The sequence below is a fragment of the Eriocheir sinensis genome, chromosome 12 (assembly GCF_024679095.1).
Source record: "Eriocheir sinensis breed Jianghai 21 chromosome 12, ASM2467909v1, whole genome shotgun sequence".
Lineage (NCBI taxonomy): Eukaryota > Metazoa > Arthropoda > Malacostraca > Decapoda > Varunidae > Eriocheir > Eriocheir sinensis.
Window position 1 is genome coordinate 11,076,340 of NC_066520.1, and position 15,869 is coordinate 11,092,208.

At 46.5% G+C, this 15,869-nt stretch overlaps 1 protein-coding gene and 1 long non-coding RNA gene across 5 annotated transcripts in view; both read left to right on the plus strand.

The window, feature by feature from the left end:
- The first annotated feature begins 376 nt into the window (after window positions 1-376).
- Window positions 377-2,210, plus strand: LOC126997399 (uncharacterized). Of its 4 annotated transcripts, none has more exons than XR_007752086.1 (4): window positions 390-522; window positions 586-648; window positions 712-1,187; window positions 1,324-2,210. It is a non-coding gene; the product is annotated as an uncharacterized LOC126997399 (long non-coding RNA). The 4 variants fall into 4 exon arrangements; XR_007752088.1 differs by having other exon boundaries at window positions 780-1,187; XR_007752087.1 differs by lacking the exon at window positions 586-648 and having other exon boundaries at window positions 377-522.
- A 7,200-nt stretch (window positions 2,211-9,410) lies between these two features.
- The window catches only part of LOC126997400 (uncharacterized), a 10,188-nt gene continuing 3,729 nt past the window's right edge, over window positions 9,411-15,869 (plus strand). Inside the window, exons 1-2 of the mRNA XM_050858468.1 lie at window positions 9,411-9,539; window positions 15,538-15,828. Coding sequence (XP_050714425.1) covers window positions 15,787-15,828 — 42 coding nt within the window. The 5' untranslated portion in view covers window positions 9,411-9,539; window positions 15,538-15,786. The remainder of the gene's footprint in view (window positions 9,540-15,537; window positions 15,829-15,869) is intronic.

A 15,869-nucleotide genomic window follows, 5' to 3' on the forward strand; every position in this document is an offset into this window, starting at 1 on the left:
TCCAGTCTGGTAGTTTTAAGAAGCGAGTTCTTGCATCCGCCCTATTCGAATCGGCGGGGCGGTGGAGCGCCAGCGAGCCCAAGGTCTCCCTGGCGAGCACGGCAGGACTGGAGGGCTCCCGGCAGGGCGCCTCGGCGTCCATCGGGGCCCCGACGGAGGTGCCGGAGATCTTTCGGCTACAACGCCGGGCAGGTGGGGCTCGTCAGCCGTGGTAGGCAATCTGCCTAGGAGAGCAAACTCCGAACAACAAACCCGGGCAGGTGAGGTTCGTTAGCCGTGGTAGGCAATTCACCTAGGAGAGCAAACTCCGAACAATAAACCCGGGCAGGTTGGGCTCGTGAGCCGTCATAGGTAATACACCTAGGAGAGCAAACTCCGAACAATAAACCCGGGCAGGTGGAGGTCGTTAGCGAAAGCAGTTCATCTAGGAGAGCAAACTCCGATTACAAAACCGGGCAGGTGGAGGTCGTTAGCGTGAGCAGTTCACCTAGGAGAGCAAACTCCGATTACAAACCCGGGCAGGTGGAGGTCGTTAGCGAAAGCAATTCATCTAGGAGAGCAAACTCCGATCACAAACCCGGGCAGGTGGAGGTCGTTAGCGTGAGCAGTTCACCTAGGAGAGCAAACTCCGATTACAAACCCGGGCAGGTGGAGGTCGTTAGCGAAAGCAGTTCACCTAGGAGAGCAAACTCCGATTATAAACCCGGGCAGGTGAGGTTCGTTAGCCGTGGTAGGCAATTCACCTAGGAGAGCAAACTCCGAACAATAAACCCGGGCAGGTGAGGTTCGTTAGCCGTGGTAGGCAATTCACCTAGGAGAGCAAACTCCGAACAATAAACCCGGGCAGGTTGGGCTCGTGAGCCGTCATAGGTAATACACCTAGGAGAGCAAACTCCGAACAATAAACCCGGGCAGGTTGGGCTCGTGAGCCGTCATAGGTAATACACCTAGGAGAGCAAACTCCGAACAATAAACCCGGGCAGGTTGGGCTCGTGAGCCGTCATAGGTAATACACCTAGGAGAGCAAACTCCGATCATAAAACCCGGGCAGGTTGGGCTCGTGAGCCGTCATAGGTAATACACCTAGGAGAGCAAACTCCATACATAAAACCCGGGCAGGTGGAGCTCGTCAGCCGTGGTAGGCAATCTGCCTAGGAGAGTAAACTCCGAACAATAAACCCGGGCAGGTGGAGCTCGTCAGCCGTGGTAGGCAATCTGCCTAGGAGAGTAAACTCCGAACAATAAACCCGGGCAGGTGGAGCTCGTCAGCCGTGGTAGGCAGTCTGCCTAGGAGAGCAAACTCCGAACAATAAACCCGGGCAGGTGTAGCTCGTCAGCCGTGGTAGGCAGTCTGCCTAGGAGAGCAAACTCCGAACAATAAACCGGGGCTTGTGGTGCTCGTTAGATGTCGTAGACAATCCACGTGATGGGAACACCAAAGAAAAGGAAAATAAAAAGGAACACCAGAAAAAGGAAAATATAGTAACAAAAAATCAAGAAAAGAAAAGAAAAAACACAGATCATCCACCTTCAGGCCCTAACATCACCAAAATTATGGGTGAGTCTTTTCTGGGGAGAAAGAGGCTCATTCAGACCAAAGAACATCAAAAAGGGATGATATAGAAAGGAACACCAAAAAAATGGGAAAAAGAAAAAACATCGCAAAAGAAAAGTAACAACAATAACAACAACGTCAAGAAAAGTAACATACAAAGAAACATCATCCACCATTCGGCCCCAAACTAACATCACCAAAATTATGGGTGGGTCTCTTCTGGGAGGAAAGCGGCTCACCCAGACCAACGAAGAACATCAACAAGAGGATGATATGAAATAAAAGAACATTAAAAAACACGAAGAAAAGAAATAAGAAGAAAAGGAACAGAAAAAAAATATCGGAAAAGAAAAACAAGAAGAAAAACATCAAGAGAAGAAAAATATAAGAAACATCATCCACCTTTCGGCCCCTAACTAACATCACCAAAATTATGGGTGGGTCTCTTCTGGGAGGAAAGCGGCTCACCCAGGCCAACGAACATCAACAAGAGGATGATATGAAATAAAAGAACATCAAAAAAGAAAAACAACAGCAAGAAAACAAAGAAAAAGATAAAGAAAAGAAAAGGAAAAAGAAACAAAATGAAAAAGAAAAACACCAAAATAAAATAAAAAAACAAAAAAATAATCCAAATAAATAAATAAATAAACAAATACAGAATACAGTAAAATTAACGAACTAACTAACTAATTCAAACTGTCTAACTATTAAACTACCTATCTAACTACCTATCTAACTAAGGGTACTATACAAGGGTACTATTGGACTACCTATTAACTAACTATCAAATCATCTAACGATCGAACATGTATTTGTCTGACTCTTTATCTATTTATCTGCATGGCTATCTATCATTATGTTTATCTATCCATCTTTTTTTTTTTTTTTTTTGCAGTTAAGGAAGCAGCTCAAGGGCAAAATTAGATAAATAAAAAAAAAAAAAAAATCCGCGTAAATAAAAATAAGTTCTATCTCTATATCTTTTATTTGTTTATTTGTTTATCTTATTTGTTCATCTTTATTTGTTTACTTATCTAGTCCGTCATCAGTCATGGTCAGTTCTACCTACACGTTTTCCTGCCACAATTTTTTTTTTTCATTGTGTAGTCCTTAGTTCCGGTCCGACCTTGAGCTGGAACGGAAGGACGGGGGCAGGGAGGCAAGAAGAGGGAGGGAGGGAGGGGGGAGGTAGGACAGAGTAATAGGAAGAATTTGGATTATAATGGTTCCCCCCCCTCCCCCTCTGCAGCCAAAAAATAAAACGAAGAAAAGCGTCAAGTAAAAAAAAAATAATAAATGGTAGCTAACAATGATAAAGAGTTTGCTAAAAAAAAAAAATGGAAATCGATGAGGTAAAGACTTGGCAGTTTTCTTTTCTTTCTTTCTTTTTTTCAACACAGAAGACAGAAAGCTCAAGGGCCAAAATAAGAGGATACAGAAAAAAAAGACCGCTACGTCGCTGCTCCCCAATCTTTATCCTTTTGATTATCTGTGTCTTGAATGTGGCAGAGTAAGAGACTTTGTATAACTACTGATATTTGTACTCTTCCGGGTATACCCCATTCACGGTGCTCAATAATGATGATAACAGTATAGCAGCAAGTAGTACGCAGTAGCTAGCGAGGCGGCACCTTTTAGCACTTCAGTTTCCGTCACAACCTTACGGCACATTTCTTAAACTTCGTCGAGCGTTTAAAACTCGTTCTCCGCTCTCTATTGTTACGTACTTTACAGAGAGAGAGAGAGAGAGAGAGAGAGAGAGAGAGAGAGAGAATAGCAGGGGTGAGGAAAGAGTGGGAATACGCGTTTCAGTCCTGATTAAGTGTGTGTGTGTGTGTGTGTGTGTGTGTGTGTGTGTCCTTGAAAAAAAAATGAACCTTTTTTTTCAGTCAAATTCAGCCTTAACACAGAGGCGGCCATTTCGATGACTACGCAGACGTTGAAGAAAATAAAAAAATAAAAATGAACCAAAACAGAGAATAACTGACGACCAGTTTCAGTGATCACTTGACTCGGGTCTCCAAGCGCTGCAAGACCTTGGCGGAGAGAGAGAGAGAGAGAGAGAGAGAGAGAGAGAGAGAGAGAGAGAGAGAGAGAGAGAGAGAGAGAGAGTATATGTGTGTTAACCATTGCACTTAGCCATGACACCAAAGGAAGAAAACTGAAGGTAAAGTTAAAGGCGGGTGCATACGCTATTCTTCTTACGCTGTCTTCTCACGTATAGTTGACTGCTCTTTCGGCCACCTCTTCGGATTCTTTACAGGAGAAGCGAGAAGCGGGCTTTTTTTTTATTGTTGTTTCCTTTTTGTGTGCCCTTGTGCTGTCTCCTTTGCTGTAAAAAAAAATAGCTGTGTGTGGCTGCGGTAGGTACTCATCTCCGCACCGTTGACCCTTTGAGCTTGTGGTAGGCAAGAACCTGTTAGTTACCGGCACCATGTGAGAGGGTGTTTAGTAAGGCCGGCAATTTTTACACTCCTGAGCGAGCAAAACTCGGCCCGGGAACCTTCCGGGCATTAATGATGATAAAATGCAATTATGATGTGAAGTGTAAACTTGTGAAAAAAGTATCTTTATATTTTTTGTATAATTTCAGGAGTATTTTTATTTGTATCTTTGAAATCTGGAATAGGAGTATTTGTATTTTTATTTGTATTTTTAGATTCAGGAATATAAGTATTTGTATTTGTATTTGTATTTTTTGATTCAGGAATTAAAGTATTTGTATTTGTATTTGTAATTTTGGAATCCCGAACAAAAGTATTTTTATTTGTATTTGACTTATAAAAAATCAGTATTTGATTCAACCCTGTTACACACACACACACACACACACACACACACACACACACACACACACACACACACACACACACACACACGGGAGTCCAGCATGTGACCTGACTACGGTACAGGACACACTGTATCTGGGAGATTTCCCTTTTGTGGCCGCGGTAATTTGACATCACCAACCCTATTATAAGTTATCACGGTAAGTAAGACCCATGTATGATTTATTTTCCCGGCCGCCATCTGATTCTCAATACCAGGTGGCATGATGAGCGCTGCGAGAGAGGCAGAGGATGGTATCCATATATAGTTAATTTTTCTTATTATGTGTTTCAGTACTTAAAAAAATATAAAATTATTTTGTGTAATATGCAACCATTGAAAACAATTTATAAGAAATTATCATTAGTATTACTGTATATATGAAAAGGTAAATAATGCAAGGGAGACTGTCATTACGTCATAATTTTTAATAAAACTTGTATGTAGGTGTGTGTGTTTGTGTGTGTTTGTGTGTGTGTGTGTTTCACCACGGCCTGATCACGAGTTGGACTCGCACATTTGGTCGATCTCTGGTCACTGCCAGGACCTCACACACCACACACTCCATCCCCCCTGCTCAAGTGTGTGTGTGTGTGTGTGTGTGTGTGTGTGTGTGTGTGTGTGTGTGTGTGTGTGTGTGTGTGTGTGTGTGTGTGTGTATATATATATCATTTTGAAGTACTTAAAGGAAATTGTTGTTTTTGAGGAACCCTGGAAGACCCCCTCAGAGCACCCTGGCGTCATCTGTCGGAGCAGCGACTCACCCCTCCCACGACCCCGCGGCAGCGGGGCTCCTGCCTCGGCCTCCGCTGGCCGCCGCTATCATTTGAAAGCATGAACTCCCTCACAGTGTCTTACCACTGAAATCTTTTGTGGTCTGCACCTCGCTGTAATTCAGTTTGCAACTGTACAGCATACTAGCTGGGAGGTTAATTTTTTACTGGTCTGAGGATAATACTATATAATATTGACACCACCTGGTCCCTGGGAAACTGAACGCACAACAGAAATAGCAGCAGTGCCAACACAAACACGAACGACAGCCGCAGCAACAACAACAACGAGCAAATTCTCTAGTGAGCTTCACCTGCAGGGCCCCCTCCCTCTACGACTTCCCGCAATCTTCTCAACAACTCGTTTTATTGATCTAATAAATCCTCCTTAATAAGATGATGACCGCTCACTCTAAAGAGCAGGGCAAAACTTTGCTTCAGCGGTCAAACTATTTTCGTTTTTCTTTAAACACCTGTTGTGTGCCTCTGATGACTCAGCCATCTAGTCAAAGTCTTTTCGCCTCGTCAACGCCCCTCCTCTTACCAATGTCTTTCACCCCATATAGTCCGCCGTAGTGTTGCTTCTTTTCCCATCTTTTGTCGTTATTTTCATGCCAAACAACGATAACTTTCCAGCTGCAGGTTTTATGGGTCATCTGGCGGCAATGTTGATATGAAGCAATACAGTTTTGCTGAATTAGTAAATTTTTTATCGATACAGTTCCTTTGTGTCGTCTCGGTGATCCAGGACATGAGTTCAGGGCATGATGAGAATGTGCGCGCCCTGCCAGCCCCAGGGGTCAGGGGTCAATTAGCAACTTCCTGCTGAGATTGAAGCAGTAGACGGTCCATTGTGGCCTGGGTGGGCGGAGGGGGGCATGAGCCCTGAGTCTGCTTCCGGACGACACGCAGCTTTCCCTCCGTGTTCGACAGACTTCAGTAGACATTGCCCGCATAAAAAAAAAGTGGTGTCGTGCAGTGGCGTGGCACGACCACAAGGCTGCCTGTTTCCGCTGCACTGATTTCTGTCTTTCTGTTCCCTCTCCTACCAATATTTATCTTTGTTTTCTTGGTAGGGTTTCTTGCTTTTACTTCTCCTGTTACCTCCCTCATCGGGCGTTTCTTCCTCTAGTTGTTCCTGTGTCTCAGCCTTCTGCATGGGTGTCTTCATACCATGACACAAACAATCGACGTGCCGCAGCAATAACAAGTATACCGACGCCATGCATATTCACCTCCATCGTTTCCTCCCGCCCCCCCCAACCCCCCCTCAGCCACCACTTCCTCACCCTGAAGAAAACAATCTGCCCATCATTTCTCTGCACCTTAACCCAGTACTTCTCCCCGTCGATGTCAACACTCCTTCATCCCCTCGCAAGCTGGAGCAAAGCATTATCTTCTGAACATTTCTACAGATAAGAAGTCTACTTGTAATCCCTTCCGTACTCTCATCCAGAACAGCCTCCAGCACCACCAACCTAACAAAAAGCATCACCCACTTCCATACCCTCATCCAGAACAACCTCCAGCATCACCAACCTAAGAAAAAGCATCACCCACTTCCATGCTCTCATCCAAAACAACCTCCAGCATCATCAACCTAAGAAAAAGCATCACCCACGTCCATACCCTCATCCAGAACAGCTTCCAGCACCACCAACCTAACAAAAAGCATCACCCACGTCCATACCCTCATCCATAACAGCTTCCAGCACCACCAACCTAACAAAAAGCATCACCCACGTCCATACTCTCATCCAGAACAACCTCCAGCATCATCAACCTAACAAAAAGCATCACCCACTTCCATGCTCTCATCCAGAACAACCTCCAGCATCACCCACTTCCATACCCTCATCCAGAACAACCTCCAGCATCACCCACTTCCATACCCTCATCCAGAACAATCTCCAGCATCACCCACTCCCATACCCTCATCCAGAACAACCTCCAGCATCACCCACTTCCATACCCTCATCCAGAACAATCTCCAGCATCACCCACTCCCATACCCTCATCCAGAACAACCTCCAGCATCACCCACTTCCATACCCTCATCCAGAACAACCTCCAGCATCACCCACTTCCATACCCTCATCCAGAACAACCTCCAGCATCACCCACTTCCATACCCTCATCCAGAACAACCTCCAGCATCACCCACTTCCATACCCTCATCCAGAACAATCTCCAGCATCACCCACTCCCATACCCTCATCCAGAACAACCTCCAGCATCACCCACTCCCATACCCTCATCCAGAACAACCTCCAGCATCACCAACTCCCATACCCTCATCCAGAACAACCTCCAGCATCACCAACCTAACAAAAAGCATCACCCACTTCCATGCCCTCATCCAGAACAACCTCCAGCATCGCCAATCTAACAAAAGCATCAGCCACCCTCGGAACTGCCTCACTCAGACGGAGATTCCCACAACCATCGCATCTTCACTCCCCTCCTCAGAGCAGCAGGCCTTTCCCCTCCTTCCCCCTCCTCCCCTTCCTTTCATGCCGCCCCAACAGCAACACTCATGGGCATCAAGGGCGGCAGACGAAGGGAGGGTCGGTGCCGGGTTGGATGGGGATGGGAGGGGGGGAGTGAAGGAGCAGGTGACACTGAGGCAGGTGCTCGATGCAGCTGCTGGAGGGAGGCGAACAAGAACGAAGTATTATAGCTTTAAAAACAAAAAATAAAAACTACCGCGGGGAGATGAGATGAGGAAGGTATTCAAGCAATGGGGTAGAAATTAAGGAAAAGATTATTTTTTCCCCTTAAAAAATATGAGGTGAATTATCGGATTTTAAAATAATGAATAGAAAGTAAATGATATGAAATAATAAAAAAAATCCTTTATTAAATTATTTGGGAGACATTGCCGTCTACACAACTGAGCAAATAAAATTCAGAAAAAAACAACCTATGTAGTGTAGCACGTAGGGTGTACACTTGTCTGTCTTAATGTCTTGGTTAGGGCGCTGGGCCTTGACTCCCCTCTCCCTCCTCCATACATTATTTCTGCAGCACAACCCGCCTCTTCAATTAGCAAGTCTATGTGCGCTCTTCAACTTAAGCTCCTTTGAGTCCAGTGCACTTGAGATGATGTGTCGATGCATATGGAGGTGTTTGCAGGTGTGAGGACGTGAGTATACATGTGTGTGCTCCCGGGAGACAGACACACACTCCGAGTTCATGGGTCCTGCACCTGCCGCCAACCAAGACCCGCCCGCCCAGTGTTCATTCTCCCTCCCTCTCTCCCTCCCCCACTCCCCCTTCAACACCGGAACGTTGTGAGGCCCAAGGTGAGGCCTGTCAGGGTTTTGCGCCGCTGACCATACCATCCAGACTCGATTCGCGTGTGCGTGTGCGTGTGTGTCTATTTAGCTATTTGTATTTACCTATTTGTAGTCTACAGGGCCCGAACTAAGCTCTAATAGTTCCGTCTCCATATCTACATTCATCCAGTGTGTGTGTGTGTGTGTGTGTGTGTGTGTGTGTGTGTGTGTGTGTGAGAGAGTGTCATAGTACAGTAAACACTCATTCCCACCCTTCTTTTGTGAGTAGCTACAGTTAATTGTTATCTCTATGCTCTGGTAACGTTGATGAGGTACGCTGACGAGCATGAGTGGCCGCGGCGGCTGTCGTGTCGGCGCCCATGCTTACAACGCGGCCCAGCACTCCGCTTGGTCATGATAACGCCAACATGGAGTCAAGGATGGACGGTTTGCCTTATGCAGAACTTGATAAAGCAGCCTTTTCTCCTCTATATCCTGCGTCGTCAGGCAAGCAACCCTCTCTCAATCTCCTCCCCCCCCCCCCTATATGGCCACTCAAGCGAGTACGAGGCACACAATAGTCATCACTAAGTCTATAGAGTTTAACAAATTAATCACAGAATGAAGATGATTAAAACTTATTCGTCCTCACAACGATTCTCGACGGATGTGTCTTACAGAAAATATATCTGCAACTTCTTGATATACAGTCGTAACACTATGTTTGTACATGTGTATGCACTGTACACTGAGTTGCCATTGTAGGTTTCCTTTTCAGTCCTACGAAAAAATCGTCACACAATGCCAGCTTCTCAATTATCAGGGTTCGTTCGTTCCTCCTTCTCTATGACCCCCGTTCCTGTGTCTCGCCCCTCAACCCACCCCCACCCGCCACAACCCGCTCACCAGGCAGCCGCCCGGGTCCCCGCCTCAGCGGGCCCCCGACTCCCCCAGTCCCCGCAATGGACCCGTCACCGTCAGTGCGACTCTGGCAGTGGTGAGAGTAGGGTGTGTTGCCGTCCTCTCTAGACTCCTACGTCAGCTGTCGACACATACCTCGTAGCTGGCTGGTTCCTAGCTCCGGAGGTGTATCTGAAAGGCGTGAGTTTATTAATTTTCTGCTTTCTAATAAATAAGGACTGATTAACACACAAGAGGCACCGAGGAATTTAAACTATTTTTAAGGAGATACCCAAGTTCGCAATCTCCTCAATTGTCAGAGACATACAAATTTAACCCCATCGGTTATTTCAATCGTCACCGAATGTAACGTTTGGCCAGTGGTGTAGGAAGCAATATAATGGCGAGTGTGGGCTGCAGGCTGCCGACAGGGCGGTGTGGTTCACGGCATTGAAATCTCCGTCAGGGGCAGCGGCGGGGCGGGTCGGCCGCGGAGGTGCGCGCCGTGCCGCTGCCCTCCGCTGCCTCCCTTGTTGTCATCCAACGTTTGCTATTTTCCCTTGAAGCCAGCATTTCAAATACACATAAAGTATACGATCGAATACGTATCAGTATACGTATACGCTCCCCCTCAGAAAGCCAGAGAATAATTTAAACACCAATAATAATAGTGCGACCCTAAACATACACTTGCATTTTGAGGTATACGATGTTACACGGGAGACGCCCAACTCCGTCTGTGGACCACATCAGGGAGGGGATCTTGATTTAACTCCTACACACCCACACCAGGAGGGAGACGCCTAAAGCCCCGCAGCTGCCCTACGAGCACGATCCTTATTGCCGATACACAGTGTTGTGGTACAGCAACCCGGGTCACCAAAAAAGAGTAACGCTCAATGGGAGAGATGGAAGCAGGTGCGAGTCGTCTCCACAACAGCTGGCAGGTCAAAATTGTGCCTAAATAAGGAGACGCTTGTGCCAGTCTTGTTTCCTTATGAAGCGGGCCACCACCTGCCCGCTTTATGCCACCTGGGCTTCGCTCTCTCACACACGAACAGATCTGTTCCTCTTATTTTTTTGTTACATATTTCATCGCGTTCCCAATCCAAGGATTCTGTGCTCCCGTGCTCCCGTGCTCCCGGCGCCCCGGGCTGGATGTGTGGGAGGCGTGGCCGTCTCGTGAGGGAGTGGGCGGCGGGAGCCGTCACATCACCTGCCCCACACCTGCCGTTTACCTTTCACCGTCTTGCTCTTACGTTCACCCTTTATAAATTGGTCTTTCTTTCATCCTTTTTTTCATTTTCAACACTTTAACTGCTGATTTTTTTTTTACCGTCTGGCACTTATGTTTCTATTTTTTTTCGTCTTTCCTATTAGCGATAAAAATGTAGTGTCATGTTTTTTCTTTGTATGTAATCTCTCTGTAAAGCCTCCCAACTTCCTTAAGCCTATACCTGGCTCCCCAAGGCTAAAGACTACGTGTATGCCTGAGCCAGCCACTTAGCCAACATCTGCCCCTCTGCTTTGTGGTGTCTACACCTGCCCCTTCCTTTGTTTGGGGAGGCAGCAAACACCTGCCTTTACTCAGTCCACGGAGCCATTAGTCATCTTCCCAGCCACACTGCACGTCGCGGGAAGGTTCTCTCCGTCGCCTCACTTTACTTCCGTCCTTCAAAAGTTTGTCTTGTCATGGAAAAAGAACACGGCAACAATACGGTTGGTGCGGATACGATTGAAAGTCTTCAAGTTTTAGTAAAATTAGTTATTATGTCTGAGGAGAAAGGTAAACGGTGTAAAACAGGTTTATAGTTGTTGTTGTTTTGTGTAGGCCGACTTATAGGTCTCTTGCAAACTTATCTCTATTTTATTTTTGGTCCCACACATGATTTTTTTTTTTTATGCCGTCGATCAAACAACTCACCTTACCTCAGTTAGTGACTCGTCAAACGTCAAAATTATGTTATATGGATACATAGGGAATGAACAGAGGGAATCGACAACAACAACACTGGCAGACCCACAACCCCAAGCCGACTACGGGAGTGTTTGAGAGGCTGACAGTTACTTCCCAGCCGACACTTAGCGATGCTGAGGACTCTCACGGCGAGCTAGAGGCGTTAAGGTGCCGTGAAGAATGGCCATTATAATAACCCTTCATTTGCCGCCTCTTCACAGGCTTGAGAACATCCTCGCGGAGACTCTCATCCCCGCGAGTGACTCATTATACCATCAAGACAAACAGCTTAATAGTGTCCAAAGCTTATTTAGCACCTACTCCGCCCACTGTTTCTTTACGCTTCACGATAGAGTGCGACGATTGTACGTGAGTGCGAGAACCATGGCGGGAGGAAGAGGAGGAGTGGGTGGGGCCTGTTAGTCTTGGTGAGGCAGAATAATTGTCGAGGTGGGCAGCACGATAGCCAAGTAATCGAAAGAAAGAGCAAGAGAAAGAATGGTTAATACAGTGGGTCTATTTCAGTGGGTAATGGATTAGGTTGTAATGGGTTTAATTGGGGTGAAAAAAATGGATGTTTGAGTGGGTATTAGGCAGAGAAATAATGGATGCTACTACTACTACTACTACTACTACTACCACTACTACTACTACTACTACTACTACTACTACTACCACTACCACCACTACTACTACTACTACTACTACCACTACTATTACTACTACTACTACTACTTTGTCGGTCCTCCTCATGGATGCGAAAGACCCTCAATGGTTTCCAGCTTCCTTCTTACTGGTCTGTCAGAAGTAAAACGTACATTCAATTAATTTTCGATATACAAAAGGCATACAAAGTCAGTTTCGTTACCAGATGGGGGAGTGGGCGAAGTGATTGAAGGGAAGAGCAACCACTGTACGGAGACGTTTTATACTTTTCTATACTGACAAACTATATGAAAGGGCTGCCACATGACCACCCAAATCCCCTTAAAATTTTACTTCGGCAATTTTTTTTACAGTAAAGGAAACAGCTCGAGGCCATAAAAAAAAAGATACAGAAAAAAACAGCATCTAAGAATAACTGAGTATATAAAATGATCTTACAAATAAATAGATAAACAGATAAAGTTAAAAACATCACACACACACACACACACACACACACACACACACACATAGGTTGCCCGGTTGATATGGTACAATTTCTTCTTTGAACGTCTCACATAAAAGAAACTAAAAGCTGCACCGTTAATTTCACAGTTTTCCTCCCACGTAACAATTAGCAGAAACTAACACCAAAAAAAACTCTCCGCTTCGTTTTTTTCTCAGATCATTAGTCGCCGAGCACAAGAAGACGGAAACCTCACACGCGCTGCAATCCAGTTCCCCGGACCGCCCAATATCGTTTAAAACTCTAAATGGATACAGTTACGCGGGTTAAATTGACCAAAGAGTCACGTTCAAAGCCTCATTTCATTTGGATGTCGAAATTCGATTAGTGTTTGTGTGTGTGTGTGTGTGTGTGTGTGTGAGAGAGAGAGAGAGAGAGAGAGAGAGAGAGAGAGAGAGAGAGAGAGAGAGAGAGAGAGAGAGAGAGAGAGAGAGAGAGAGAGAGAGAGAGAGAGAGAGAGAGAGAGAGAGAGAGAGAGAGAGAGAGAGAGAGAGATTGCACACACACACACACAATATCAGACTTTCATGTACTTTGGGGAGCTTCACAAAATATCAAATCTTTGCACTAACGATTCATGGTTCTACAAACGCGTTAACATGATTGTCAAACGATTAGGTTCATCTGAGGGAAATTGAAACACTGAGACGAGGAAAGGTTGGGGGGGAAGGAAAGGCCAAAAGGAGCGAAGGAGGTGGAATGATGAATAAGGGATAGCGTGGAGAAAGGGGGGAGATAGTGAGGAAGACAAGCCAGAGGAGAGGAAGGGAGGGAGGAGGCGGCAGTACACAAATTAGACTCCCGATAAACAATTCCTACATCACAACACTTAACGAACCTACACCATACGACTGTACATTCACACTGTCTTTCTTCTCCCCCTGCTGCACCCTTTCCATTAATTCACTCCTTGCTATACCCTTCATTAAAAAAAAGGGTGTTAGAGAGGGAGGGCTCGGGGGCAGGAGGGTGGGTGGCGGGAGAGGGGCATCAAGGAGCGTCCTGTCAAGTGTCTGCCCCAATATGTGATCACTTCCCTTACGGGGAGTGTGGAGGGCGCTGCCACGACTCTTAAGATAGCCACTCCTGTCCGCTGGACGTCACTCTGCATAATAAACCTTTACCAAGCTTGACCGCACTACTCCCTAATGGCATCTCCCGTTTGTGTTCTCTTGCCTTTAATATATTTTAAATCGTCCATTCCAATTCTCCCACCCACTCATGACTTCTTTATATGATGCGCAACTCATCCTTTCATTCCCTCCAGCCATTCAACTTGCTCTTCCAGGGGATTGGCTTGCCGCACGTAGTCATAGGCTCGCTCAACACGAGTGCGTATATGGCGTTGTCGATACATGTGCAGAACAACAATGATTCAGATCCTCAAGTCGCTTGTGCTCCCATTCTTAATAGCTCTGAGACATGGACACTTAATTGCGATTTGAAGAGGTGAATAAATGCTTTGGTAAGTGCCTTACAGGGGCATCGCTGGAATGACTTATGTCAAATTGGCGATTACTTTATGTGGCTGCATCAAGGCTTGTTACCTAAATATTCCTTGACGAAAACTCCGGCTATGTGGGCATGTGGTAGGTAGTACATACGTTACCTAGAAGTTGACCCCGCTCGCCGGGTTGTATCTGTAAGCGACAATCCTGTGTGGAGGAGGTCAAGGGAGCGCCCAAAAAGCTCGCGGCTTGAGCATGTGGATGGGACGGTCCGGCTGTGAGTTACTTTGATTGGAAAAAGGCCTCGCATTGAGATTTGTTCGGGTAGGGGGGTCCCTAGGATAGCGTCGTAGGTTGTGCGAGGCAATGCGACCCCCAGCATGTGCTCTCGCTGAATGAATGATTGATCATATACTAACAGATAATGACGCCGTTCCCTTACAAACTATAATTATAACCCACAAAGGTAGTCTCATTATCAATCACTGACTTGCATTTCTATCACTTTAACACACTCATTCCTTCATATGAACACACACACACACACACACACACCGCTTCGGTAGCTACACAGCTTAGGTAGCTCAATCGGTTAGAACGCCGCGCTGCAAGGCTTCACGGCCAAACAGGCGGCGGTTCGAGCCCCGCTCAGGCTGGATTCTTTCCGTTGACTAGGAGTGGTTACTGTCCCCCCTTCAGCAAGGGGGATGGGGTGTGTGGAGTATGAGGTTCTGGCATTACCCAGAGATCGACTATAATGAGCAATTGCTCACGTCGTGAGGGTACCTGCTGGCGAAAGCGAGTCCAACTTGTGATCAGTGATCAGGCCCTGGTGAATTACACACACACACACACACACACACACACACAGTTTTCTTAAGTGTTCATTTCTTTTGATCCAGAACTTCCCACGCTTTGCTGACAACGCTGTGCTGCACTCCCTTCCCCCTCCCTCCATTCTTCCCATTTTTCTTCCCTTCCTCCCACTTTCTCACGTGCGTCGGCGCAATGATTGACGGTGTTTTGTTTCCATTTGAGTGCCTTTAAACACAACACACACCTGTCCGATGAGCAAACAGGGAAATACTTGAACAAAAGAAACACACACACACACACACACACACACACACACACACACACACACACACACACATACGTGCGCGCGCGCGTACAGTGAATACAACTAAGTCTAACTTTATACTGCAGTATGTAAGTACAAAGAAAGACGACTTGATCGCAAAGTCTGGGCTCCTCACAGGACCGGAGGATCAGCTTACAGATCCAGCACAAAGGTTCCAGCACCTGTGGTTCCCAACCTTTTTTTTCAGGCGACCCCAACCATGCACCTCTAGACATGACCGAGACCCCACTAGTTTAGTTGTTTATGTGTTATTATAATATAATAACACTATATGTTTGATATTTTGAGGTCTTAGCGACCCCAGGAAAAACGCCCAGCGACCACACATGGGGTCGCGATCCCAGGGTTGGGAAAGGGGGGGGTTAGACACTGCTGCAAGTGGCTCGGGTGACATCGTACACGTCAAATTGGCGATTACTTCATGTGGCTGCATCTATACATGCTTGTTACATTGTTCTTAAAGTTTTCTCTTCCCTTTACAGAGTAACTGAAAAATTGACAAGAGGCCCTTTGACAGCCGCCCTACAAAGAAAGCGAACCCGTGACTTGTTTGGCCAGTCAATACCTGAATCATCCCAGACCAAGCGCGGGCCTCACAAGGAAGGCGACAAGGGCGGCAGGCGAGGCATCTATCAAAGTAGAAGTCCTTGACAGCAGGTGGCGAGCAGGGGGCGACTCATCCCGGCACAGGAGTACAAGCACGGGAATACAGGCGCGGGGGGAAGGCAGCGATGAGGTCGTCGCCGATGGTGCCCAGAAGGAAGAGGCCACAGGTAAGCACGCGCTTCTGCAGGTGTAGAGCGAGGCGCTCTGT